The sequence below is a fragment of the Pelobates fuscus genome, chromosome 3 (assembly GCF_036172605.1).
Source record: "Pelobates fuscus isolate aPelFus1 chromosome 3, aPelFus1.pri, whole genome shotgun sequence".
Taxonomy (NCBI): Eukaryota; Metazoa; Chordata; class Amphibia; order Anura; family Pelobatidae; genus Pelobates; species Pelobates fuscus.
Window position 1 is genome coordinate 334,998,697 of NC_086319.1, and position 27,687 is coordinate 335,026,383.

Here is a 27,687-nt window from a genome sequence, read left to right on the forward strand (position 1 = left end):
TTGCGTCCATCAAGTTCAGCCTTCCTCACATTTGTTTTTTGCTGTTGATCCAAAAGAAGGCAAAAAAACCCAGTCTGAAGCGCTTCCTATTTTGCAACAAACTAGGAAAAATTCCTTCCTGACCCCAAAATAGCAGTCAGATATCTCCTTGGATCAAGCAGCTATTACCCCACTAATTAGAAATTATATCCCTGTATGTTATGTTTTTGGAAGTATTTATCCAATTGCGGTTTAAACATCTGTGTGGACTCTGATAAAGCTACCTCTTCAGGCAGAGAATTCCATATCCTTATTGCTCTTACTGTAAAAAAAAACAAACTTTTCTTTGCCTTAGATGAAATCTCCTTTCTTCCAGACTAAATGTTTGACCTTGTGTCCTATGTATAGCCCTGTTTATGAATAGATTTCCAGATAATGGTTTGTATTGGCCCCAAATATATTTGTATGATGTTATCATATCACCTCTGAGGTGCTGTTTTTCCAAACTAAATAGATTTAAATGTTTTAACCTTTCTTCCGAACTAAAGTGCTCTATTCCTTTATCAATTTTGTAGCTCGTCTCTGCACTTTTTTTAGTATCCTTCTTTAAAACAGGTGCCCAAAATTGCACAGCATATTCAAGGTGTGGTCTTACCAGCGATTTATAAAGAGGCAAAATGTAACTTTCATCCCGAGCAGGGCTGGCGCCACCTGTAAGGCGACCTAGGCAGCCGCCAAGGGCGCAACTTAGCAGGGGGCGCCGGATCCCTGTCCCCGCTGCGCCTCCTCATGCTGCGCCGCCTGAGCGCTTTTACAAGCCTCAGGCGGCACAGCACTGCTGCATGGAGGGCGGCCGGGTTTGAGTGACCGGCAGGAGGGAAGCGCAGAGCGCTCCCTCTTGCCGGTCTCTCCATGTAGCGTGGCCGGGCGGCACGGAACGCGGGACAGGAACCTCTGTTTCCTGTACCCGGCCGCCGGCGGAATGACAGGAAGTGCTCATGGCACTTCCTGTCGTTCTGCCGGGGGCCGGGTACAGGAAACAGAGGTTCCTGCCCCACGTTCCGTGCCGCCCGGCCACGCTACATGGGCAGGAGGGGAGGGTAAGGACCACTAGGGGAGGGAGGGAGGGGAGGGTGGTATAAGGACCACTAGGGGATGGAGGGGGGGGGTATAAGGACCACTAGGGGAGGGAGGGGGGTATAAGGACCACTAGGGGAGGGATGGGGGGATAAGGAGCACTAGGGGAGGAATGGGGGGGGGATAAGGACCACTATGGGAGGGATGGGGGGGATAAGGACCACTATGGGAGGGATGGGGGGGGATAAGGACCACTATGGGAGGGATGGGGGGGGATAAGGACCACTATGGGAGGGATGGGGGGGGGGGATAAGGACCACTATGGGAGGGATGGGGGGGTATAAGGACCACTATGGGAGGGATGGGGGGGGGTATAAGGACCACTAGGGGAGGGATGGGGGGGATAAGGACCACTAGGGGAGGGATGGGGGGGATAAGGACCACTAGGGGAGGGATGGGGGGGATACGGACCACTATGGGAGGGAGGGGGGATAAGGACCACTATGGGAGGGAGGGGGGATAAGGACCACTATGGGAGGGAGGGGGGGGAGGGATAAGGACCACTATGGGAGGGAGGGGGATAAGGACCACTATGGGAGGGAGGGGGGGTTAAGGACCACTATGGGAGGGAGTGGGGGGGTAAGGACTACTATGGGAGGGAGGGGGGGGGATAAGGACCACTATGGGAGGGAGGGGGGTTAAGGACCACTATGGGAGGGAGGGGGGGAATAAGGACCACTATGGGAGGGAGGGGGGGGATAAGCACCACTATGGGGGGGGGGATAAGGACCACTATGGGAGGGAGGGGGGTTAAGGACCACTATGGGAGGTTGGGGGGGGATAAGGACCACTAGGGGAGGGAGGGGGGGATAAGGACCACTAGGGGAGGGGGATAAGGACCACTAGGGGAGGGAGGGGGGATAAGGACAACTAGGGGAGGGAGGGATGGGGGATAAGGACCACTAGGGGAGGGAGGGGGGTATAAGGACCACTAGGGGAGGGGGGGGATAAGGACCACTAGGGGAGGGGGAGCAAGGACCACTAGGGGAGGGGAGGGTAAGGACCACTAGGTGAGGGGAGGGTAAGGACCACTAGGGGAGTGGGGTGAAGGAACACAGGGGGAACGGGGGTGGAGAGGTCCACTAGGGGTTTGGGAGAGGGAGGACCACCAAAGGGGGGTAAGGAGGGAGGACTACTAAGGAGAGGGGAGGAGGGTAAGGACCACTAAGGGGGGGGGGAATACCACTAAGGGGTGGGGGGAGTAGGGGAAGGTCTACTAAGGGGTTTGGGAGAGGGAGGACCACTAAGGGGGAGAGGGGGGAGTGAGAAGACCACCAAGGGGGGACTGCAGAGGGACAGGGGGCCAAGGGAGAGCACTAAGTGACAGAAGGGGAGAACACAGAGGGACAGAAGGGAAGGGGAAATCAATAATTGACCGGAGGGGAGAGCACTATGATTTTTAAAAAAATAAATAAATAAAGAGCTGTTCTCAGTCCCTATCCTACCCCACAAACCCTCTCTTTTACACTACACACATACACAATGCATCCCCCCCCACACACAGAAACATACAATGCATTCCTACTCACACACAGACACACCCGAAACACACAATGCATCCCTTACGTTCTCTTACATAATTAATGCACCCCTTACAGACACACACTGCATTCAATTACATACACAGAAACAAACCTTGCACCCCTTACACACACACACACACACACACACAGAAACATACAATGCATTCCTTACACGCAAACACATACTACATCCCCTATAAACACACTACATCCCTTACACAAATTGCACACATAAAACATCCCCAACTCATGGATGGGCCATGTAGGTGGATTTATGGGTGGGCATTGTAGGCGTATGCCCCCTGGGGGCCCAGACCTTGAGCTGTGTAAGGGGCCCTAAAAAATGGAGCTGCTTCCTGTTTGTTAATTGTTGTGAGCACTGTTAAAAACAGTCTCCAGAGAGCCTCTTCTACACCAGACCTGTGGAGCCAGACTGAGCCCATCATCAGCCTCTTGTCCTCATCTGGTGGTAAGTAGGCAATCCAATATATTATTAGTGGCACTAATCTCTAATTTACCTCACATTAAATGTATACTATAGTCACCAGAAGCACTACAGCATAATGTAGTGGTTCTGGTGTCTATAGCCTGTGCCTGTAGGCTTTTTAATGTAAACACGCTGTCTTTTCAGATAAAAGGCACTTTGTGAAGACTGGCGTTGGCCCATATGGCAGAGCATATGGGCGGGGCATTGTGATGTCACATGGTGGGCAGGACATATGGGGGGGGCGGCAAAAATCCTTGCACCGGCCCTGATCCCGAGACTTTATGCCCCTATTTATACATGACAAAACCTTACTGGCCTTAGCAACTGCAGATTGACATTGCATATTGCTGCCTAATTTGTTGTCTGTAACAATTCCCAAATCCATATCATGTGTGCTTGTGCATTCTTTGCATTTCTCTACATTAAATTTCATCTGGCATTTTAGTGCCCAGTCCCCAAATCTATCTAAATCCCTCTGCAGCAAAGCAATTTCCTGCTCACATTTTATTACTTTACAAAGTTTTGTGTCATCTGCAAACAGTGAAACATGGCTTCATTGCCTATTGCAAGATCATTTATGAATATGTTAAATAGAAGTGGTCCCAAAACAGAACCCTGAGGGACACCACTTACCACTTTTGTCCAGCTTGAAAATGTACCATTAATGACAACTCGTTGTACTCTATCCTTAAGCCAATGTTCTACCCAAGAGCAAGAATATTCATCTAGACCAATTTCTTTTAGTTTGAAGACTAGCCTATTGTGGGGAACCGTATCAAATGCCTTGGCAAAATCCAAGTAGATCACATCCACTGCAACACCCTGATCTATACTTCTACTTACTCCTTCGTAGAATGCAATTAGGTTAGTTTGACATGACCTATGTTTCAGAAAACCATGCTGATTATTGCTAATAACAAAGTTCTTCCCAATGAATTCCTGAATATTATCCCTTAATAGCCCTTCAAATATTTTCCCAGTCACAGAAGTTAAGCTCACAGGTCTATAATTTCCAGGCAAGGATTTTGAACCCTTTTTAAACATAGGAACAACACCTGCCTTCCTCCAATCCTCCGGTCCAATACCTTGTATCACATAACCTCATATTTGCCAAATACTTTGAAAAAGGATGGTATTGGGATTACAAGCTGGAATTAAATACGTTTAAGCTTTTGTAACGTTAATACAAAAACAGAAATTTCCAACATATATGCACCATGTGGTTGTTATTATAATTTTGTTTAAGTTTTCAGCTAGTTTATGATTTCTTCAGGAATTAAAGGACAACTATAGTGTTAGGAATACAAATATGTATTCCTGACACTATAAGTCTAAATATGCCGTTTAGTTCCCGGCCACCCTGTCAGCTAAGTAAAAGTAAAAGTAAAAGTAAAACTTTTTTCCCAGCGCTGCACGGGTCGCCATGCTGCACCAATCAGCATCTCCTCAGAGAGATGCATTGAATCAGTGCTCTGCCTTTTGTCAAGTAAGGCATTAACCTAGTTTGCCTTTTAATATATCTTTTGAATGCATTTGAATTTCCATGAAATTTCAACACAGTCCTTATAAGCATTTCATAATATCATTACGATTTGCTCTTCCTTTTTTGAGTGGTGATAGTGCTTCTTCAAAGGAACACTCCACTACCCAAATACAAAATAAATAAAAAGCACTGTTTAGTAGATATACCCTAAATGAAAACATGCATACGTTTAATTATGTATTTTTTCATTGGGATATATATAAAATCAGCTTGCAAAACCTGCAGTATTCTTGTCCGCTGCCTTTGCAAGCTCTCCCCTTCTAACCCCACCCAAACTGTTCAATCGCAAACTTCCCAATGTAGCGCAATGAAAAGTCTTTGTAAGTCAGCTGCTCTGGGCAATTGCTGCCACTTGAGGTCAGCTGCATTGAGCTAACAAAACCAGGAAGTAACAGCACCTGTTGCCTGCTTGAAAGCCATGGGGGTGTAACCATGTTAATTTATAAAAGTGTAAATTTCTATTGAGATCTGCACTTTTTGCAAAATGAAAAAAACAGGACACTCTTCACACATAAAGCTTTACAGCCTGCTAAAGTTTTTTAGGGGTCTGGAGTGACCCTTTAATGCACATGTAGAAGTGTAATACAATTATCTGCATTTTTGTGCTTATTTCCATTTACTATGTAGCACAATATACAATAGTGTTGTAAATAAATGATGCAAAGGATGAAAAACAGACGCTAAACACATTACAGTTAATAAAATCTTACCGCTTAGAGAGAAATCTACACTGGAAGCTCCGAAAATGATGCTTTCTTTGGAATAGATGGCCACTTCTCTATCCGCGCGGAGATCGTACATACGGCACTGCAAATAAATCACAAATAATGAACTCAGCAGGTCATACTATCAAACTACTACAATTTATGTGGATCCTTCCAGGCATATGCGCCAAATCCACTGTACAGGTCTCCTCCCAAGAAGAAGCCGTATTACTTTAGATATTACAGCAGAATCATGTTTATTGGCTAAAAGCATCAGCTAAGCACTCTCAACCAATGAGCACTGCCTTGCATTAGCTGTGTTTTGCCCAACAGAGGGATCCGGTTTCTTTTCCTGGAGAAGACAAGATGCAGTGGATGCATCCAGTGTGGAAGAGATAAGTTGTCAAACTGTGTTAAAATAATTTAACATCTTACCATGGGATGGCGCCAGGGAACTTCTGGGGGTAGTGGGGGTAGTAGTGCTTATGGTCCTTGAATAGTTTGTTTAACCCCTTAAGGACCAAATTTCTGGAATAAAAGGGAATCATGACATGTCACACATGTCATGTGTCCTTAAAGGGACACTCCAGGCACCCAGACCACTTCTGCCCATTGGAGTGGTCTGGGTGCCAACTCTCACTACTCTTAACCCTGCAAGTGTAATTATTGCAGTATTTTTATAAACTTCAATAATTAACTCCACCTCTAGTGGCTGTCTACTAGGCAGCCACTAGAGGGAACTTCCTGCTCTATAGCACAGATTATCTGTGCTAGAGCGTCGCTGGACTTCCTCACGCTGTGTGAGGACCTCCAGCGTCGCTCAAATCCCCATAGGAAAGCATTGAAATTCGTTTTCAATGCTTTCCTATGGGGAGACCTAATGCGCATGCGCGGCATTGCCACGCATTCGCATTAGGTCTCCTCGGCCTGTGGGCGGGATCAGTCTCGCCAACCGGCCGACGGAGCCAGGAGGAGGAGCGGCGCGGAGGAGGAGACAGCGACGAGGGACATCGTCGCTGCCTCAGGTAAGTGACTGAAGGGGTTTTCACCCCTTCAGTAACCGGGGATTGGGGGGTGGGAGGGAGAGGGAACCTCCAGTTCCAGGAAAATGGAGTGTTTTCCTGGCACTGGAGATTCCCTTTAAGGGGTTAAAGTATGTAACATGTACAGATTATTTTAGCAGTTTTAATGCAGTAAGTGAAAAGTTTAATTACCCCAACATAAAATAGATGTTGTATACGAGGAAACAAAAGCAGAGAATATGAGAACGGATAAAAGGTAAAAAAACCTCAATAATTTGCCTTTCTGTAAATCCGCACTTATATCTCAATAAAGGAGAAGGAGGAAACAGAGGCTGCATTTTAACCTCATCAAACAATGCACAGTGGAATGTTGCACTAGGTTAGGGAAGGTCAGTAGTCTTAAGGAAATGTACATGCAGTGTTTATCTGAGGTTAGACAGAACATATACATATATGTGTTTAGAAGAAGAAATGTGGAATATGCAAAACAATGAAAACTTGTCATTTACACAATGGTACATGTAAGAAAATAAAATATTACCGTAGCATCATCCGAACCAGAAGCGAATGCATCTCCACTAGGGTAGTACCTATGAAACCCGAACAATAACAGATCAGTATTTTGGAAAAAAACAATCCAGAGAAAGTCACAATATCACATGATAATGTGTTTTAAATTATTGCACAGCTCAGAAATCAGAGCAGCACTTTAAGACCAAGAGCTATAAAAAGAGTATAAATATAAATACCAATTATTCTTTTAAATTCTCAGATTTCACAATATATGTGTCTGACTTCAAGTGACAAAAAAAAACAAACACATCATGCTATATTTTTGTGTTAAAATGTGGTGGTACCTTTTGAGGCAAATTAAGCACCTACAAAGAGTGTTTACAATTTAATAAGACTATTATAAAAATAAATATTTAACTTATCATTTCTAGAACACTTGTATACAAGATGAACATTCACTTAGAAATATCAATACCGATTCTTCATAACAGCACCCAGGAAAAGTATAGGTTTATTTACACCATAGTGAGTATGAAGGCAGATGGAGCTGTCCATTAACGATTTTGCTGCTGAGTTTAATTCTGGATCAATCATCCCTAACATTCCATTAGTCTCCATGGTAATTACTCTGTATTAGAACCCTGCCCCAGAATTGTTATAAATAACGGTCATATTCACCAGTTAAAGCCGTTGGTGTATGTGTAAAACTCATAAATGCTGTGTTCTATCTAGAACAAAAAGTAGAACTGACCGAACGCTGTTTATATCAGATTCGTGAGTTTCAAACGACTGAATGCACTGCCCGGTTCTCATGTCCCACACCATTGCCTTTTTGTCACAGCCCTAATTAGAATGACAAACATACAAAGGTATATGATTAAAAGAAGAGGAAAAATAGAGCACAAGGGTTTCTTACATCATTTGGATTTTTGCAGCTTATGTTCTTCAAATGTTATGACACAAACAGATCAAAGAAATAGATAAATGAATTGTCCATGAACTAATTTTTTTTTTGATGTAGGTATATACAAAACATTTTTTTTTTTTTTTAAACTCATAAGCCTTCTGTTCTGCAAAGCTTACACACCTGTTTCCACCGCACAACAAATAATGGTTAAATGGTTTTCAATTTTTTTGTACTTTCTTTTCATTATCAAAGAAAAGAATAGACGTTTAATACCTACTATTATTATGACAGGGGAGGCTTGTGATTGGACGCAAAGCCTGTTTACACCAAAGAGTTAAGAGACACAAAGTGATCTTGTTTTTGGAAATCAATTACTGCTGATTTTGCACATCTCGTAATAAACTCATATGCAGTGTCATGTGATTGAAAACGTTCCAGGACTTACTCCAGACACAAAAGTATTTCCTGTTTCAGAAGGTGCCAGATCTAGACACAGAACATCAGCTCCGTGGCCATGGAAACTCTGCAGCAGCTGTCCACTCTCCACGTCCCACAGCGCACATGTTCCATCTCCGCTGGCTGTCAGGATCTAAGGGTGTATACACACATATAACATGACTCCGATTAAATATAATGCAAGCCTTGCTGGAATACCATCTACTGAACCGCTGGATCCATAAGTAGTCACTCAATGTTTGTTTAGTTTTTGTTAAATCAGCTGGATTTAATTCACAAAATCAAGCAAAAGTTTGACATTAGCATATATTTTTTTTTTAAATCTGCAAACTACTGTTGAAAGCATTTTTCAGAAAAAAAACATTTTCTGCTTGATTATGTGCGACATCTGTGTCTGTAAAATGTCAAGAAAATATATGCAAGATTTATCAATTAGACAAGGCCTGTTCTATTGTCTCAACACTGTTTTTTTGCTTCTTTTTTTTTAATACATATTTCCTTCTAACGCCCTCTTTGCTGTTAACCAGCATGGTTCAGCAAGTTTAAGCTATTTGCTTCTCAGTAACCAAGAGAAGGACAAGGTACCAGAACCATGCTCATACCCAGAGACTATGGACCCCTTGTGAGGGAAATCACACTCCAACCCTGAAAAAGTTAAACAATTCAGTACATCTAGGCATGTGTATTTAACAGGTTAATCATCAACGACAGTAAACACCACCAATTAGATATTGGGAACTTAAGGAGTTAATCTCTACTGACACCTGAAGGGTAAACTCTGTGGAGCTCAAACCAATGTGGACAACAAAGGATTAACATCATGTGGGACTGGTGCAGAGTGTACTTTTGAAGTACTGCATTTGGCGTGGCAGGACTAAAAGTTAAAAGTGTGCTTGTTTTACAGTTAGTAACCCGGGTCAGTATGGCCTACCATAAGTGCACTGCCCAGCCATGACGCACCAAATTCAGCTAGTAATGTCACAAGTACCTGCTAATGCTCTAAAACATCTCTCTGATACCTGGTGATCGGAAAGGTTGTCCTTTACACCATAGGTAGCTTAGAATTCACTCAATCCAGTGGTGTACTTAGATTAAAGGAGCTTTTCTCCTCTACTGAGAGCTCCCCTTTCGCTTTGTTGCCTCCTAGTACACACATAAAGACTTGCTCCATTTTCCACTTAGCTATTTTTTCAGCTAGGCTAGACATAATGGAACCAGTGTGTATGTGCCCAATAATGATTGGTTCCCACTGTGTTGCTGCAGTCTTCCACTAGGTCCACACATTCTTTTTCCTGCTTGTCACACCTTTATATAATATCTTGTACTGTATAAATGCACTGCCTGTTGTACAATAAACCAATATTGTCTTGTCCCTGCACTCAGTCTTGTCTAGTGTTTGGGTACAAGGTGGGAAGAGCTATTTATAACTTTATCCAGTATTTAGCTGGTGCTTGGGAAATATCACTGAAGAAGCTCAGGTTGCTAGGTGAGTAGCCATAAGGTACCAGGTTGCTGCGGTAGCTCTTGGAGTTATTGTAGAAAAGAGATACGCAGTTGCAGGCCAAGGATTGGAAACAAACTCAAGGACCAGGCACTAAAGAATGTATCAAGTAATGTAATAATGTTTGGTCTACAAAATGGCTCTTTAGAACCTCTGTTTTAGGAGAAATCTATGCCAATATAACAAAGAAGGGTTGAATAATGTTACAATGTAGCTATTGGTGGTAATGCTGATCCTTTTTATGGCACAAAAATGCTCCAAGTCAAATCTAGATTCTCCTAGTGAATGCCCAGGCAAGGAATGATCGTAGATGGACATACATATTGTTTCTTTATGTAAAACAGAAACATACCGTAGGGCAGGATATTTTTTAATGCATTTTGAATAATGAAGAATTTCTGCATTTGAAACTGTATTGGTTAGGCTAGCAATCACTTTTCGCCGGAAAAACGATTGGTGGTGGACATAAATTGAAATAGGAGTGCACGCCATAAACAAACAAAAAAATCACATATTATGACGCCATTCTAAGAGTGTTTCATTTATTGAACTTGTGCTCTTATGCAATTATTAGAAAAAAAACAGACTCGAGGGACAGGGCAGCCTGGCCCTGAAGTCAAGGGTTGGAGTAAGTGGGTAGAATGGGCATGACCCGGATGAGAAAAAATATATACGTAAAACAGGTATTCTGCGAGCTGGAACCCAGGTATAAACAGCACACATATAGCAGCTCTCTATAACCGCCAAAGAGTTACCCACATAAGAGGAAACAACTCAATTGAGGGTAAAAAAAATACACATATTGTAAATAATGCATTCTTTATTCAATACTATATGTAAGATAACTCAAACTGTGAAGCTAAATAAAAAAGTGATACAAAAATGTGCAAGTGGCTTAAAAAAGGAGAAATCTGTGTAGCCTGTATGTTGTGTTACACCTAAAGCTGCTGTGAAAGTATCCAAATACGGAGCAGCTGTTGCATGTAGCCATGTAAATTTACAATGTTAAATATCCTTAGTAGTTAAGTAGAAACAGCGCTACTATTGCAAATGTGTATCCACAAATGACAAGTCAAGGGTATACAGCAAGCATGTCAAACTCAAAGGCTAGCAAGGGCCAAATAAACAGGGTTTTAGTTGAAGTGAGCCGCAAAAAAACGAAACATTTTGAGTTTCATAGAAACATAGGTTTATTTTGAAAAGTACAGTAATAAAAAAAAACTCTAATAAAACCCAATCCACCCCTTGTCTACTAAATCACAGTCCTCCGTCTACTAAACCCCATTCCCCTGTTCTCACTCACACTCACTGAGTCACACTCACTGACCGACATACACAAACAATCAATCCAACACAGACATGCACTCACAGACACAAACACACACTCACAGACTCACTGAGAGACACACAGGCTTCCTCAAGCACACATGCACAGACAGCCAGCAACACACAGACAGCCATACACAGACAACCATACACACACACAGACAGCAATACACACACACACGCAGACAGCAATACACACACACACGCAGACAGCAATACACACACACACAGGCAGCCATACACACACACACAGGCAGCCATACACACACACGCAGGCAGCCATACACACACACGCAGGCAGCCATACACACACACGCAGACAGCCATACACACACACACACACACACACAGACAGCTATACACACACACAGACAGCCATACACACACACACACAGACAGACAGCCATACTCACACAGACAGCAAGACACACACAGACAGCAATACACACACAGACAGCAATATACACACAGACAGCAATACACACACACAGACAGCAATACACACACAGACAGCAATACACACCTGTAAAGTACAGCTGCAGTCCGCTGGGCCCCCTCTGCACATACGGGGAGCTGGGGGCCCCACCATGCCACCGGACCACCAGGGATGGAATCTCTCCCCTCCCTGAGCCAGGTAAGAAACAGGGAGGGGGGAATAACTTTCATTACATTACATGCATACACTAGTAAACACACACACACTCACTCTGCATTCATTACACTAACACACACTCTGCATTCACTACACTGACACACACTCTGCATTCACTACACTGACACACACTCTGCATCCACTCCACCTACACACACTCTGCATCCACTCCACCTACACACACTCTGCATCCACTCCACCTACACACACTCTGCATCCACTCCACCTACACACACTCTGCATCCACTCCACCTACACACACTCTGCATCCACTCCACCTACACACACTCTGCATCCACTCCACCTACACACACTCTGCATCCACTCCACCTACACACACTCTGCATCCACTCCACCTACACACACTCTGCATCCACTCCACCTACACACACTCTGCATCCACTCCACCTACACACACTCTGCATCCACTCCACCTACACACACTCTGCATCCACTCCACAGACACACACTCTGCATCCACTCCACAGACACACACTCTGCATCCACTCCACAGACACACACTCTGCATCCACTCCACCGACACACACTCTGCATCCACTCCACCGACACACACTCTGCATCCACTCCACCTACACACACTCTGCATCCACTCCACCTACACACACTCTGCATCCACTCCACCTACACACACTCTGCATCCACTCCACAGACACACACTCTGCATCCACTCCACCGACACACACTCTGCATCCACTCCACCGACACACACTCTGCATCCACTCCACCGACACACACTCTGCATCCACTCCACCGACACACACTCTGCATCCACTCCACCGACACACACTCTGCATCCACTCCACCGACACACACTCTGCATCCACTCCACCGACACACACTCTGCATCCACTCCACCGACACACACTCTGCATCCACTCCACCGACACACACTCTGCATCCACTCCACCGACACACACTCTGCATCCACTCCACCGACACACACTCTGCATCCACTCCACCGACACACACTCTGCATCCACTCCACCGACACACACTCTGCATCCACTCCACCGACACACACTCTGCATCCACTCCACCGACACACACTCTGCATCCACTCCACCGACACACACTCTGCATCCACTCCACCGACACACACTCTGCATCCACTCCACCGACACACACTCTGCATCCACTCCACCGACACACACTCTGCATCCACTCCACCGACACACACTCTGCATCCACTCCACCGACACACACTCTGCATCCACTCCACCAACACACACTCTGCATCCACTCCACCGACACACACTCTGCATCCACTCCACCGACACACACTCTGCATCCACTCCACTGACACACACTCTGCATCCACTCCACTGACAGACAATCTGCATCCACTCCACTGACAGACAATCTGCATCCACTCCACTGACACACACTCCACTGACACACACTCTGCATCCACTCCACTGACACACGCTCTGCATCCACTCCACTGACACACGCTCTGCATCCACTCCACTGACACACACTCTGCATTCACTCCACTGACACACACTCTGCATCCACTCCACTGACACACACTCTGCATCCACTCCACTGACACACACTCTGCATTAACTATACACACAGCATCCACTACACAAACATCCTGTATTCACAGTACACACACTACATCTACCACACATTCAAATCTTCTGCATTCACTATACAGAGACACTGCGTCTAATACACACACTACAGCCACTTCAGACACTGCATCCACTAAACACATTGCATCTAGTACACACAAACACTACAGCCACTACACAAACACACACTACATCCACTACTCAAACACACTCTGCGTTCACTATACACACTGCATCCGCTACACAAACACACACTCTGCGTTCACTATACACACTGCATCCACTACACAAACACACACTCTGCATTCACTGCACAAACAGTATCTAATACACACATTCTAATTCACTTCCACTATACACACCACATTCAGTCCTGCATCATTGTCATGGGTGGGCCGGGAGAGGGTGGGCCGTGGGGAGGGGGCCCAGACCTTGTGCTTTGTCAGGGCCCCAAAATTTCTGGTGGCGGCCCTGCACCCATACACACATTTCCCCCCAACACTTTAAAAAAAAAATGATTTTAATTTAAATCCACCCAGCCTCCCTATCTTTGGGAGAGCTGGGTGGATTTCTTACCTGGTGTCTAGTGGGGCTGCTGGACATTCAGGCAGGCAGGGGGAGCAGACAGGCAGCCGCAGAGTGATGCCGGGAGCCGGAATGTGACGTCATATTCCGGCTCCTGGCATCACTGCGGGAAGCTGAGCAGGGAGAGCGTACACTCACCGCTCTGTCGCCGCGGCCTGTGGGCCGCAAACATAGAAGTTGTGGGCCGCATGCAGCATGCAGGCCGCGAGTTTGACATCCATGGTATACAGCATAATTAGAGGTATCCATTGTAGTAAAACATTATAGTAAAACAGCTAGAGCAGGTATGGGAGCAGGGAGGATAGCAATATAACAGCAGAGTTAGGCTACAAAGGATAGGTAATAGCCCAAATTGGAGGAAGAAAAGGTAGGAAAGTGAGGAACCAAAAAAGTAAATGCCCCTTCCTATCTGATAGATCCAAAAACTCCAATGGACAAAATATGAGAAGTGGGGGTTAGAAAGCCTCCCTAAGACCCTTAAATGCAGCTTCAGTGTAAAAACAGATATCTGGGTACAGCATACAGCCCAAATGGGTGCTAAGTAAAAATAGTCTCCCCACAAGGAGCAGAGATATGCCGACTATTTCCCTAGTAGAATCTTTTAACACTAAGCTTGGGTAGTAACCTCCACATAAAGTTGTTACCACACTACCACACTCTCCATTAGAAAGCTCCCTTCATCTAACCTGCAACAAACTAGCTGAAGATAATTAGGCTACATAGAGAAACCTCATGAAACATAAAATAAAAGGAATCGCCTAACAGCAGCGTCTTGCTTGACGCGCGTTTCGGCACTATGTTGCTAATGCTCTTGACAAAGGTGCAACATAGCTTGACCCCCATCAGATGCTGACCCCTTACTACTCTTTTTTTGACACTGTTACACTTTTCTGAATGTCCCAAAACAGATGAACAGATACCAGCCATGTTGCTTCTCTGGCAGTCAGAATTTTTTGTCGTAATATTATTATTTATAAAAGGTATGAAACTAAAGGGACAGATTACTCCGAAAATGACTCTTTCAACCAAAACTGTGCAAGCCATTCTGTATTAATAATGATTAACTTAACCAACTTGAACCCCAGTATACCACCAATCACTTTTGAAGTGCCACACGACCTCTGTCACGTTTGAAATCCGTTTTCCTCTCCCCTATTATTTGCTTTCATCTATACACTGTGCTATTCAAGTTGCAAGCAAATGTACAGTCCGTCCACTATGATCTACTGGTATTCCACTCCTGGTGGGATTATACTCTAGTTTGGACACGCTAAACTATGCCATTCACCTGCTGTTTTTGAACTACAAACCAAATCATTTCTTGCTAACCTATAGAGCACAACTGGAGATTTAATACAAAGATCTATAGTTACATATCTTTCACCACCTCTGCTTTTGACATTGTGGGTGCACACTAGTGTATGCAATGCTCAGGGTACAACTTCAGATGCATACTTCAAGTAGGTACACATATTTCATTCTGAATGTTGTTGATTTTGCCTGCTCTATTCAAAGAATACAATTTGTTACTAATCTAAATTAATTTTGCTACTATATAATTTGCAGGGGACAGATCAATGTTATTTAACACTGGCTGATGACCTGCCGCATTGCCAATAGCTTTGAGGAATCGTGTTGGGAAAGCTTTCTAAAGCATGGCTGTCATTCGTGAAAAATGTCCTTACCTGCATGTCTGAGTTAGTAAAGCTACAGGCAGAGAGGTAGTTGGTGTGCATTGCTACAGATTTCTTTTTTGATGCCATATTTTCATTCTTATCGAATGTCAGTGGGTACACCGAGCACTTATTGTCCAGACCACTGCGCAAGAAAAAAAAAAAAAAGACATACTGGAATTAGTTCAGCACAAATCCAGGGAAACTATAAAGCAATAAAACACAACAGACTCTTAGAAAAGATTGGCAATAGTAAGAGCCAATTGCTATTTTTTTTGTAATACTGCCTATACAGAGGATACAGTGTTACTGTGTGAGAGTATTGATTGACTAAAGGACCACTATAGGCACCCAGACCACTTCAGCTCAATGAAGTGGTCTGGGTGCCAGGTCCCCCTAGTTTTAACCCTGCAGCTGAAAACATAGCAGTTTCAGAGAAACTGCTATGTTTACATTGAGGGTTTAACCAGCCTCTAGTGGCTGTCTCTGTGACAGCCACTAGAAGCTCTTCCGCAATTTAAATTTTTTAGTAAATCGCACTTACCGGTATTTGAAGCTTGACGTCTTCACGGAGTCCAGCGTCAAAAAAGATCCCCATAGGAAAGCATTGAGTAATGCTTTACTATGGGTAGGTTTGAATGCACGTGCGCCTCTGGCCGCGCATGCACATTCAGCTCCACTCGGGAGCTGACGTCGATGGAGGAGGGGAGGTCACCAGAGCCAAGAGAGCCCGGTGCTAGATTAAGGGGCCCTAGTGCTCTATAGCGTTAGGAATACATATTTGTATTCCTAACGCTATACATATTTGTATTCCTAACGCTATACTGTTTCTTTAAGAGCCAGTTACACAATTTTAGTAATACTGCCTGTACAGAGGATACAGTGTTACTAAGTACTGTGTGAGAGTATGATGGCTCTGGAAAGTACAGTACAGTATATGGTTAATAATGAAATGACTTCTCTTTGCCTGTGGTTGTCCAGTAAAGTAAGAGGAGCCACTGATAATTTATTTACCAAGATACACTACTCAGATTATTTAGAAACTCACTCAGTACAATTTGCAAACATTCCAGGAAAAACAATTCAGATATCACAAAGGTATCCCAGGCTCCCTCTTATTAAGATACCCCATGTGTTGGATGGTGTGAGAGAATTATGGTGAGCCCCCTTTCACTATGACGTGTTGTTCTACCTCTGGGTTTTTTTGTCTGTGAATACGTATTGTTACATTACTCCATTTTATAAATGCGCTGCGGAAAATGTTGGCGCCATATGAATGCTAATAATATACCTAAAATGTAAAAGTTCGAGTTCTCAAAATTATCGAATAGGAGCAGTTTTCCAATTCAACTATATTTACCTAATTTTAAATTCACAACAATTTGGCTTACTAAATAACTCTCACCAATACATTCACCAGTTTTCATACTTTGGCTATATTCAAATAATAGCATTGTCTGCTGATCACTTACCCACATGCAATAGCACATCCAGAGGGAGCATATGCACAGGCCATCACCCACGTGCACGGCATGGTTACCGCGTGTTCCTAGAATGGAGCAAAGAACCTTTAACACTTATCTACAACATTCCTTCTCATTTTGTTCTATCATGGAAATTCTTACAAGTAACGTACAATTTATAGAAACTAAACCTTAAAAAATCTGTTATCACTTTATTATTTTTTGAAATAAAAGATGACATGTATCATATATATGTAAGTAATAGTTTATAAAGCATATGTACAAGTTAACACTTATTTTCAATGCGTATCTTGGCTTCTTTGGTCAGAAGCATCTCGTTTGGACCAAAAATTATGCAAGTAATTCAGCGTTAGTGCACATTTATGAATTCTGACAACACCGTAATCTCAAAACTGCGCTCTAACCTTTTTCAGTCACTTTCTTTGCACGATGTCTTAAAGAGCTACTCCAAGCACTTTAACTACTACTGATGTAGTGATTATGATGCCAGAATGAAAGTTGCTCAGAATGTATACCTGGCTGGCTGATGACACTCCAATGATGTTGCCGGAGGTGGAGTTACACCTCTGGCAACAGAGGGGTTTTAAACTCCACGTGTGGTGGGGGCAGGGCCTAACAGCCATACTGAACGGTCACACTTCATGTGAGCTCCGTGTGGGGATTCAGATAAATGCAAATTTGACGGACCGCCTGGCACTCCGACTGGATACCTCCGTCAACTGCTGCTTCCTAGTGCTCACCAAGTACCATAAGCACCGAACCGGACACCATGAACACTATAGACCCCTTAGCCACTGCAGCTTGGCTGGAGCCTCGCTGTCCTCCACCCACCCTGGACCTAAGCTAGCTTTCTAAAGTGCTTAGTGTGTGAAGACTGTGTCCTCTTTTTTCATTTTACACAAAGTACAAGTTTCAATAGAATTCGGCACATTTATAAATTAACCTTGTTTACAAACCCTGGCTGTCAATAAGACAACTGGTCCTCTTACTTCCTGGTTTGGTTTAGCTCAGTGGAGGTAAATTCAAGAGGCAGCAATTGCTCAGAGCACCTGTCTTGCAATGACTTCTCAGTGAGCTGCATTGGGAAGTCTGTGATTGGACAGCCACAGAACGTCTGGGCGGGGTTAGAAGGGGAGGACTTGCAAATGCTTGCTTGCAAGAGATATGCAGCTTTTACAAGCTGTTTTTAGATACAACTCAAATGAAAAATGCATAATAGAACGCATGCATGTTTTCTTTGGGGATATATCTACTATTTAAAAAAAAATTATTCCTTTAACTGCTGGGTCATGAACCAAAATTCGGTGACCATGCTATTTATTTGGTTGTACAGTGTCCAGTGATTGGATCAGAAACATCATATTTATCAGACAAAATGGTGCTGCTCACAATACGTTGTTTATTGTAGTGTTACTTTCTAAGTTCAAGAGATACCCCTAATTGTGCCTAATTGAGGTCTTTTTCCTAATCAGTTTTGTATTTTTTGTAAACATTGTAGAAAGGGTCTTTAATGTACATAATTAGATCCCTGTCTCAAAAGTTTAAACCACTAAATAAAATATTAAAATTCACCAATGACTTGATTAAATATTTTATAATGGGTAACCCCAATATATGAAGAAAATAATGAATTATGTTTAAGTATTTTAAGTAGTTTAACCCCTTAACCCCTTAAGGACACATGACTTGTGCGACATGTCATAATTCCCTTTTATTCCAGAAGTTTGGTCATTAAAATATAACTTATTGATATTAATTTTAAAAACCCATTTAACAAAACTAAAATACAATTTTACATAAATGTTTCAAAAGCATTGTAACAATCTACTCATTACACTTATAAACAGGGTTAGCTGCCTCTCACACCACTAGCAGAAAAGCACAGAGATCAAAGATGAAAGAAACTATATAAAATTTTGCAAAAGACGAGGAGATTTCGGCAATAGGAGAGCCTCCATTGCTATTGCCAAAATCTTCTTGTCTTTTGCAAAATGTTACTGCTCTGGCATGATCTGAGATGATAGCTCCTGGCTTTGGCACAGTAATCGGTGCTGTTTTGTTAAAGGGACACTATAGTCACCAGAACCACTACAGCTTATCGTATGTGTTCTGGTGAGTACAATCATTCTCTTGAGGCTTTTTGAAGTAAACACTGTTTTTTTCAGAGAAAAGGCAGTGTTTACATTACTGCTTTGGGATACCTCCACTGGTCATCAGATGGCTACTAGAGGTGCTTCCTGGGGCAGTGATGCACACTGTGCAGCACTGACATTTAGTGTCTCTACCCTCTAGATGGAGACACTGAAGTTTCCTCATAGAGATGCATTGGTTCAATGTATCTCTATGAGGAGATGCTGATCGGCCAGGGTTGTGTTTGACTTGGTCTGGCTCTGCCCTCCTGACAGCCTCAGTTAATCCACTGCTTTCCTATGTAAAAGCATTGTAGTTGGCTCAGAACACCATTTCTGATTATGTCAGCCAAGCAGGCAGATCACGGGCAAAGCCAGCAGCAGCAGCAGCAGACTGGAGTAAAGGTAAGATTTTGCTATTTTTAGTGGGGGGCAAAGAGGGGCCAGGATGGCTAGCTGGTGGTTTTCACACTATAGGGTCAGGAATACATGTTTGTGTTCCTGACCCTATTGTGTTACTTTAATATTTTAACCTTTTTCTCAGTTGATGTATTTATCTATTTCATTCACAGTAGGAGTGTCGCTTTATAACTTTAGTGATATGTGCCCTTGAAGGCACGTCAGGGCATCCCAGATGTTACTATACTTTCTGCTTACATTCCAAATTACTTTTTTAAGGTTCCCTGTACTGCCTTGTGGGAATTTTTGACTATATAGTTTCATTATGATCTCTGTACTTTTTTGCTAGCTGTATCATTTGACATACAGAGTGCAATCAGTAGATTTTTACAATGTAGACTTTGTGCTCTTCACACATTTATTGTAAAACATGCATGATGATCCAATAGCCTAACCAGCCTCTCAGGGAACAGAGATTGCAGTAATCCCAGTCACGTTTTTATGATTGGAAATGTTATTCTAGTTTGGTTAATTGCTGGAATTTTTAAATGAATATCAATAAAAGTTATATTTTAAATACTTTAACTCTAGGAAGTCAATATTCTATTTTTTGCAGGCAATAACTTGTGTTAATCTTTTTTCATGACAGGTTCCATTTTTGTCTAAATTTATATTAAAGACTTAAAGGGACACTATGGTCACCTGAACAACTTTAGCTTAATGAAGCAGTTTTGGTATACAGAACATGCCCCTGCAGCCTCACTACTCAATCCTCTGCCATTTAGGAGTTAAATCCCTTTGTTTATGAACCCTATTCACACCTCCCTGCATGTGACTTGCACAGCCTTCCATAAACACTTCCTGTAAAGAGAGCCCTATTTAGGCTTTCTTTATAGCAATTTCTGTTTACCGTATTTTTCGCTCCATAAGACGCACCTCACCATAAGACGCACCAAGTTTTTAGAGGAAGAAACCCAGAAAACAATATATTCTGAACAAACTGTCCCATAGTGTTTCTTACTATGGGGCAGTTTGTTCAGAATATTTTTTTTCTCCCCTATCCCATAGTGTCCCCCCGCCTCCCATAGTCTTCTCCCCCCCCATAGTCTTCATCCCCCCTCCTCATAGTCTTCATCCACCCCCCTCCCCATAGTCTTCATCCACCCCCCCTCCCCATAGTCTTCACCCCCCTCCCCATAGTCTTCATCCCCCCCTCCCCATAGTCTTCATCCCCCCCTCCCCATAGTCTTCATCCCCCCCTCCCCATAGTCTTCATCCCCTCCCCTCCCCATAGTCTTCATCCCCTCCCCATAGTCTTCATCCCCCCCTCCCTATAGTCTTCATCCCCCTCCCCATAGTCTTCATCCCCCCTCCCCTCCCCATAGTCTTCATCCCCCCTCCCCTCCCCATAGTCTTCACCCCCCCTCCCCATAGTCTTCACCCCCCCTCCCCATAGTCTTCACCCCCCCTACCCATAGTCTTCATCCACCCCCCTCCCCATAGTCTTCATCCACCCCCTCCCCATAGTCTTCATCCCCCCCTCCCCATAGTCTTCATCCCCTCCCCTCCCCATAGTCTTCATCCCCCCTCCCTATAGTCTTCATCCCCCCTCCCCTCCCCATAGTCTTCATCCCCCCTCCCCTCCCCATAGTCTTCATCCCCCCTCCCCTCCCCATAGTCTTCATCCCCCCTCCCCATAGTCTTCACCCCCCTCCCCATAGTCTTCACCCCCCCTCCCCATAGTCTTCACCCCCCCTACCCATAGTCTTCATCCACCCCCCCTCCCCATAGTCTTCATCCACCCCCTCCCCATAGTCTTCATCCACCCCCTCCCCATAGTCTTCATCCACCCCCTCCCCATAGTCTTCATCCACCCCCTCCCCATAGTCTTCATCCACCCCCTCCCCATAGTCTTCATCCCCCCCTCCCCATAGTCTTCACCCCCCCTCCCCATAGTCTTCACCCCCCCTCCCATAGTCTTCATCCCCCCTCGCCATAGTCTTCATCCCCCCTCCCCATAGTCTTCATCCCCCCCTCCCCATAGTCTTCACCCCCCCCATAGTCTTCATCCCCCCCTCCCCATAGTCTTCATCCCCCCCTCCCCATAGTCTTCATCTCCCCCCTCCCCATAGTGTTCATCCCCCCCCTCCCCATAGTGTTCATCCCCCCCCTCCCCATAGTCTTCATCCCCCCTCCCCATAGTCTTCATCCCCCCTCCCCATAGTCTTCATCCCCCCTCCCCATAGTCTTCATCCCCCCTCCCCATAGTCTTCATCCCCCCTCCCCTCCCCATAGTCTTCATCCCCCCCCCATAGTCTTCTCTTCTCTCCCATATTCTCCTCTCCCATACTGTCCCCCTCCCCTTGCCCCATAATTACTTACCTGTCTTGTAGCGTTTCTCGGCAGAACAGGGCGCACAGCGGTACTGGAACTTCAATTTCAGGTTCCGGTTTCCGGCGGGACTGAAAGGAAGTGTGCACACTGAGCTGAATGCGCACTTCCTTTCAGTCCCGCCGGAAACCGGAACCTGAAATTGAAGTTCCAGTACCGTGGTGCGCCCTGTGCTGCCGGCCAACGCTACAAGACAGGTAAGTAAAGCTTCATATTTGCTCCATAAGACGCACAGACATTTCCCCTCACTTTTGAGGGGGAAAAAAGTGCGTCTTATGGAGCGAAAAATTCGGTAATTAAGATTTTCTTATCCCCAGATATGTTAATAGCTTGCTAGACCCTGCAAGAGCCTCCTGTATGTGATTAAAGTTCAATTTAGAGATTGAGATACAATTATTTAAGGTAAATTACATCTGTTTGAAAGTGAAACCAGTTTTTTCTTCATGCAGACTCTGTCAGTCATAGCCAGGGGAGGTGTGGCTAGGGCTGCATAAACAGAAACAAAGTGATTTAACTCCTAAATGACAGTGAATTGAGCAGTGAAATTGCAGGGGAATGATCTATACACTAAAACTGCTTTATTTAGTTGACTATAGTGGTATTTTAGGTGACTATAGTGTTCCTTTAACAAATTACACCATAATTCAGTTCAGACAAGTCAAAATCAAGGCAAACACTGTAAAAGCAGATAAGAAATAGAGACATTGTTTAATTCTCCTCTTCTTTGTATGCTTTCTCTATATGGACTGTCAGGTGCAAGGTACAGAGCTTATAACAACGACTGATAGGGAGCAAAGATGGAGGCTCTCAGTAACAGAATAAATATGTGCGGATTTCTACATTTAATATTATATTTCACACCACCCAAACACATATTTGGTAAATATAGGTATGAGGTAACATAATATTTCAAATCCTGGTAAGTGACAGCTTAAGAACCACAGTTCCAGACGCTATATGTGGCAAATAGGTATTATTGATTTCAAAGATACGGTTTGTTTAGCACATACAGTGGTATTAAATGCTCTGTGAGTATATTGGGAAAGACGATACTTTAAAAGGTAGAGGATTGTAGATGGTTGATATTGAAAGTACTTTTATGATCGTGGTTTTACAGCACAGAAAGAGGATATGAATCACTGGATTCACTGAAACAAGTGGATATGAAAAGATAGGCTACTAGTGAGGTCATTTATAAACTCAGTCAGTGCAATTTGAAGAAATTCCCAGGAAAATCTTCAAAGGAAGTAGAGTAATGTGAAGTGTGGGGAAATGATTAATGCAGGTAGGTTTTTATTGTATTTTATTTTTACTCACTCCTTCTCCAAAATATAAGTGGTTCCTTAAAGAGTGGAGTGCCTGGGGAGTGTTCGCTCCCTGGTAACAATTGTTCCAATCCCTTACAGTAGGTGTAGGTGTTTTCTCCACTCTATAATTAAGGGATGTGGACAAATGGCATGTGGCAATGGACTGTACCGCATAGCAGTCACTTCTTTTCTTTATAGGGGGTCTCTTGGACCTCTAAATTCATTTAGTTATGCTGTGAGGCAGGCTATGATCATGTGGCCTCACAATGCTTCCCATGGTCAGAGAGAACAATAAGCCTATTATGACTGTGAACCCAGGTTATTTTTTTTTACTTTACACCTTCTTCCACCAGGTTCACATATGGTGAAGGGATCAGGAGAGTCTCGCTCTAATGGTGGGCCTCGTGAACCATCAAACATGAGGTTACAGTATAGCTGGAAGCCAGTCCTTGTTCCCTCACGCATATAAATTGCCCTGATTCTGTTTGTTTACGTTTATGCTTTTATTCATTCCGTACCCATTGGTTGGTTCTGAATTATGCATCTATATTTCAACTTTTGGGCCATATTGGTAAACCTGAAACCATACCTGACTAGGGGATAACCATGGAGTTTGATTATTAGTCACCCAATTGTAGCTAATTGAAATCCAATTTGTAAAATTTAGGCCAAAATGAGAGTATATCTTATTTGGTACAATCTGGGGTCTGGTAACTGGCGGTTTATCTGTGAAGACAAGAAGCATGCATGGCTTACCTTATTGGTGGTAAACGCATCCCACACAATCACTTTTCCATCCTTTGGGTAAAACAAAGACATTTAATTGGTTAGACATAAGGCAAGATAATGCATTGTGAATACAGTACAGCACAGAAATAAGTGAATCATTTGCTATTAAAGGGACACTATAGTCACCAGAACAACTACAGCTCATTATATTGGTTCTGGTGTCTATAGTCAGGCTCTGCAGACTTTTTCATGCAAACACTGTCTTTTCAGACTGATTTAGGTGGATTGCCCCCTTAATCTTCTTAGAAAGGGTTAAAAGTACTAATGCTTGTCCCGCCTCCAATCAGCCTCTTTGGCTGACATCATTAGTATTTCCCATAGGGGAATGGCTGAGATCGCCAAGGAGGCAATGTTGGGGTGGGGGCCATACGCCGCCCAGACCAATCAGCATTTCCTCATAGAGATGCAATGACTCAATGCATCTCTATGAGGAAAGTTCAGTGTCTCCATGCAGAGAGTTGAAACACTGAATGTCAGTGCTGCATACTGTGCAGCACTGCCCAAGGAAGAACCTCTAGTAGCCATCTGATGAGTGTCCCTAGGACATCCAGCATCACTGGAATCCCCATAGGAAAGTATTGTATAATGGTTTCCTATGGTGAAATCCTAATGCGAGCGCAGCCATTGCCACGCATGCGCGTTAGGTCTCCCCCCGACTGACGTCAGCAGAGGAGAAGTGGACCTGAGCCAATGCTAAGGGACGTCGGCGCTGGACCCTGGTAAGTAACAGAAGGGGGTTTTAGGTGAGTGGAGGATGGGGGGCACTACTTTGTTTTCCTGGCACTATATTTCCCTTTAACCTTTGAAGTTCCTGTATTGCTGCCATGTGCAGACTTTGCAGCATCTAAAATAAATTCTGTCCAGATCAGGCATAGGCTCATCTTTATCCTATCATTATTTTCAATGTACAATCAGTATATGTCATAAATTACAAAACATGTAGTTCAGCACTCAGCTGGAGTTCCATTCATCAGATAAGATGAATAGCTACTATCAGCTTTCTGAGAGCTCCTGTCGCTACTTTGTGAACAGATCTGTATCCCTGAAACACAATCATGGCTTCAAGAGGTAACTAAAAAACCTCCATTTGTTTAAAAATACATAGGGATTAAGGAGAGAGTGTAGGTAATTTTTTTTTTGTTGGGTTTTTACTATATATTGGGGCTGATGTGTACTGTAGTCATTGCTGCCGCCCAGTGATGGGAGTGAGCGCAGGACTTTTACAATCATGGCTTCAGTACAGTGACAGTAAGTGGCGAAGGTGCGGTCCAAGAGAGAGAGAGAACATATTGCACATAATGGACAAACTGATTCCTTATGTAAAGTCTGTCACCCAGAGGGTGGGCTTATATTGGCAGTAATTTTTGCTAATCTTTACATTTTTAAGCAAATTTGTGTTGATAGATAAAACACAAATATTGATCTTATCTATAGTAAGGCTGCATATTGAAATGCAGAAATAGAAGGCATCTTCACTCTACCATGGGAACTGAAAGTAGCATTGTTTGCCCCTGTTAGTTGTCAAGGAAAGAAAATAAAGGCATACTCATAATCTTTTTAAGGCTCCCAAACAAGAACTTGGACATAAAGCCTAGCTTCTCTTTTTGTTATTTGCAAGGGACTTTTTTTTTGAAGGCACTGATAAGTACAAAAGAAACTAGAGTTTGCAAATAATTCCCCCCCCCCCTTTTTCTTTTAAGCATTTAACACTAGTAGCAATTAATTAATCAAATAATATCATGTAAGCAAACCTCATATCTGCAAATATATTAGAAATGAGAACTATTTTGGCACTACGGCTGACTTCAGATTAAAAAGACATTGGAATGTGTCCCTTTCGCACGCTGCTTCTGAGAAGTGATATATTCCGTGTGCATAATTATTCAGCATTTATTACAGTGGCTAAATTATATGTTATCCTGTCCTATTGTGTTTTACACCCCACCTGTTATAGAATGTAAGCTCATTTGAGCAGGGTCCTTTTCAACCTATCGTTCCTGTAAGTATTCTTGAAATTGTCCTATTTATAGTTAAATCCCCCCTCAATAATATTGTAAAGCGCTACGGAATCTGTTGGCTTAAACACTGAACATCCAGACTCTTACCATCATGACCACTTAATTCACTGAAGTGGTTATGGTGGTTGGAGTAACCTTTTTAGACACCTTATCTCTACTGCTACATATAACATTATATTTTCATTGATCCTGCTTAGTACATTTGTTAAAGGGACACTCCAGGCACCCAGACCACTTCTGCCCATTGGAGTGGTCTGGGTGCCAACTCCCACTACTTTTAACCCTGCAACTGTAATTATTGCAGTTTTTTATAAACTGCAATAATTACCTTGCAGGGTTAACTCCACCTCTAGTGGCTGTCTACTAGACAGCCACTAGAGGGCACTTCCTGACTCATAGCACAGATTATCTGTGATAGAGCGTCGCTGAATGTCCTCACGCTGTGTGAGGACCTCCAGCGTCGCTTATTTCCTCATAGGAAAGCATTGAAAATCTTTTTCAATGCTTTCCTATGGGGAGCGCTAATGCGCATGCGCGGCATTGCCGCGCATGCGCATTAGGTCTCCTTGGCCGGTGGGCGGGATCAGTCTCGCCCACCGGCCGGAGACAGTAGGAGGAGCTGTGCGGAGGAGGAGGCAGCGACGAGGGACATCGCCGCTGCCTCAGGTAAGTGACTGAAGGGGTTTTCACCCCTTCAGCAACTGGGTTTTGGGGGGTGGGAGGGAGAGGGAACCTCCAGTGCCAGGAAAACGGATTGTTTTCCTGGCACTGGAGTTTTCCTTTAATTAGTGATCTCTGCTTTTAACATTGATTCCACATTACGTTTGAGTTGCACTTGAAGTTTCAAGGTTTGATCACTATGGTTGATAGCTAATAGGTTTACTCTGCAGCAGATATCTAAAATTTGCCCCTCATGGGATCTTTGGACTACAACACTCCTAATTCTCTATTAATATTAGTATGTCGGCTAACTATTTTGGTTCCCTTGCGTCAGGGAGTTATGGGCAGACAATGAGAGACCTCATCCTAGTTTACCGGAAACAGGTATTGCAGGAAGTGTAAATGTCCGTGCCATTTGTGATTTTTACATATCTGCTTCCCCATTCCTGTATCGGGGTTAAATTGGTCCAAAATGATCTTTGATGAAGTGCCGCTAAGCGTGTCAGCATCTTCTAGATGTACGGCCTGTACTGCTGTGTCCCAGGCTTATGTTACAGCTTTAGTCATTATTCAATAAAGATACAATATTTTTATATGTTCTTTCTCTGCACCTGCAGACAGGGCTGGCCTTTGGGGTGTGCGAGCTGTGCTGTCGCACAGGGCGCCATAACACAAGGGGCGCCCTGGCAGCCGACACGGCTCGCAAGCTGAATCCATCCTACATTAAAAATTACTCCCTGATGGTCCTCATAACTTCTCCCTCGCGGTTCTGGCGCTCAGTTAGTGAGTCAGAGCGCAGCCTCAGAGATTCCCAGCCTGCGCTCTGACTCCACACAGCGCCAGAACCTCGAGGGAGAAGTTATAATCAGCACTCCCTGCTATTCACCTCCAGCCCACCAGAGGC

At 43.8% G+C, this 27,687-nt stretch overlaps 1 protein-coding gene across 2 annotated transcripts in view; it reads right to left on the reverse strand.

Annotated features, from left to right (window-relative positions):
* The window catches only part of GNB5 (G protein subunit beta 5), a 71,586-nt gene that overhangs the window by 14,987 nt on the left and 28,912 nt on the right, over positions 1–27,687 (reverse strand). For both annotated transcript variants that reach the window (XR_010090459.1, XM_063449054.1), the window contains exons 5-11: positions 24,073–24,114; positions 17,079–17,155; positions 15,619–15,751; positions 8,261–8,404; positions 7,660–7,751; positions 6,937–6,985; positions 5,380–5,476 (exon numbers count right to left, since the gene is read on the reverse strand). Coding sequence is in view for 1 of the 2 variants with exons in the window: in XM_063449054.1 (XP_063305124.1) it covers positions 5,380–5,476; positions 6,937–6,985; positions 7,660–7,751; positions 8,261–8,404; positions 15,619–15,751; positions 17,079–17,155; positions 24,073–24,114 (634 nt within the window). In the remaining variant the exon portion in view is untranslated. The remainder of the gene's footprint in view (positions 1–5,379; positions 5,477–6,936; positions 6,986–7,659; positions 7,752–8,260; positions 8,405–15,618; positions 15,752–17,078; positions 17,156–24,072; positions 24,115–27,687) is intronic.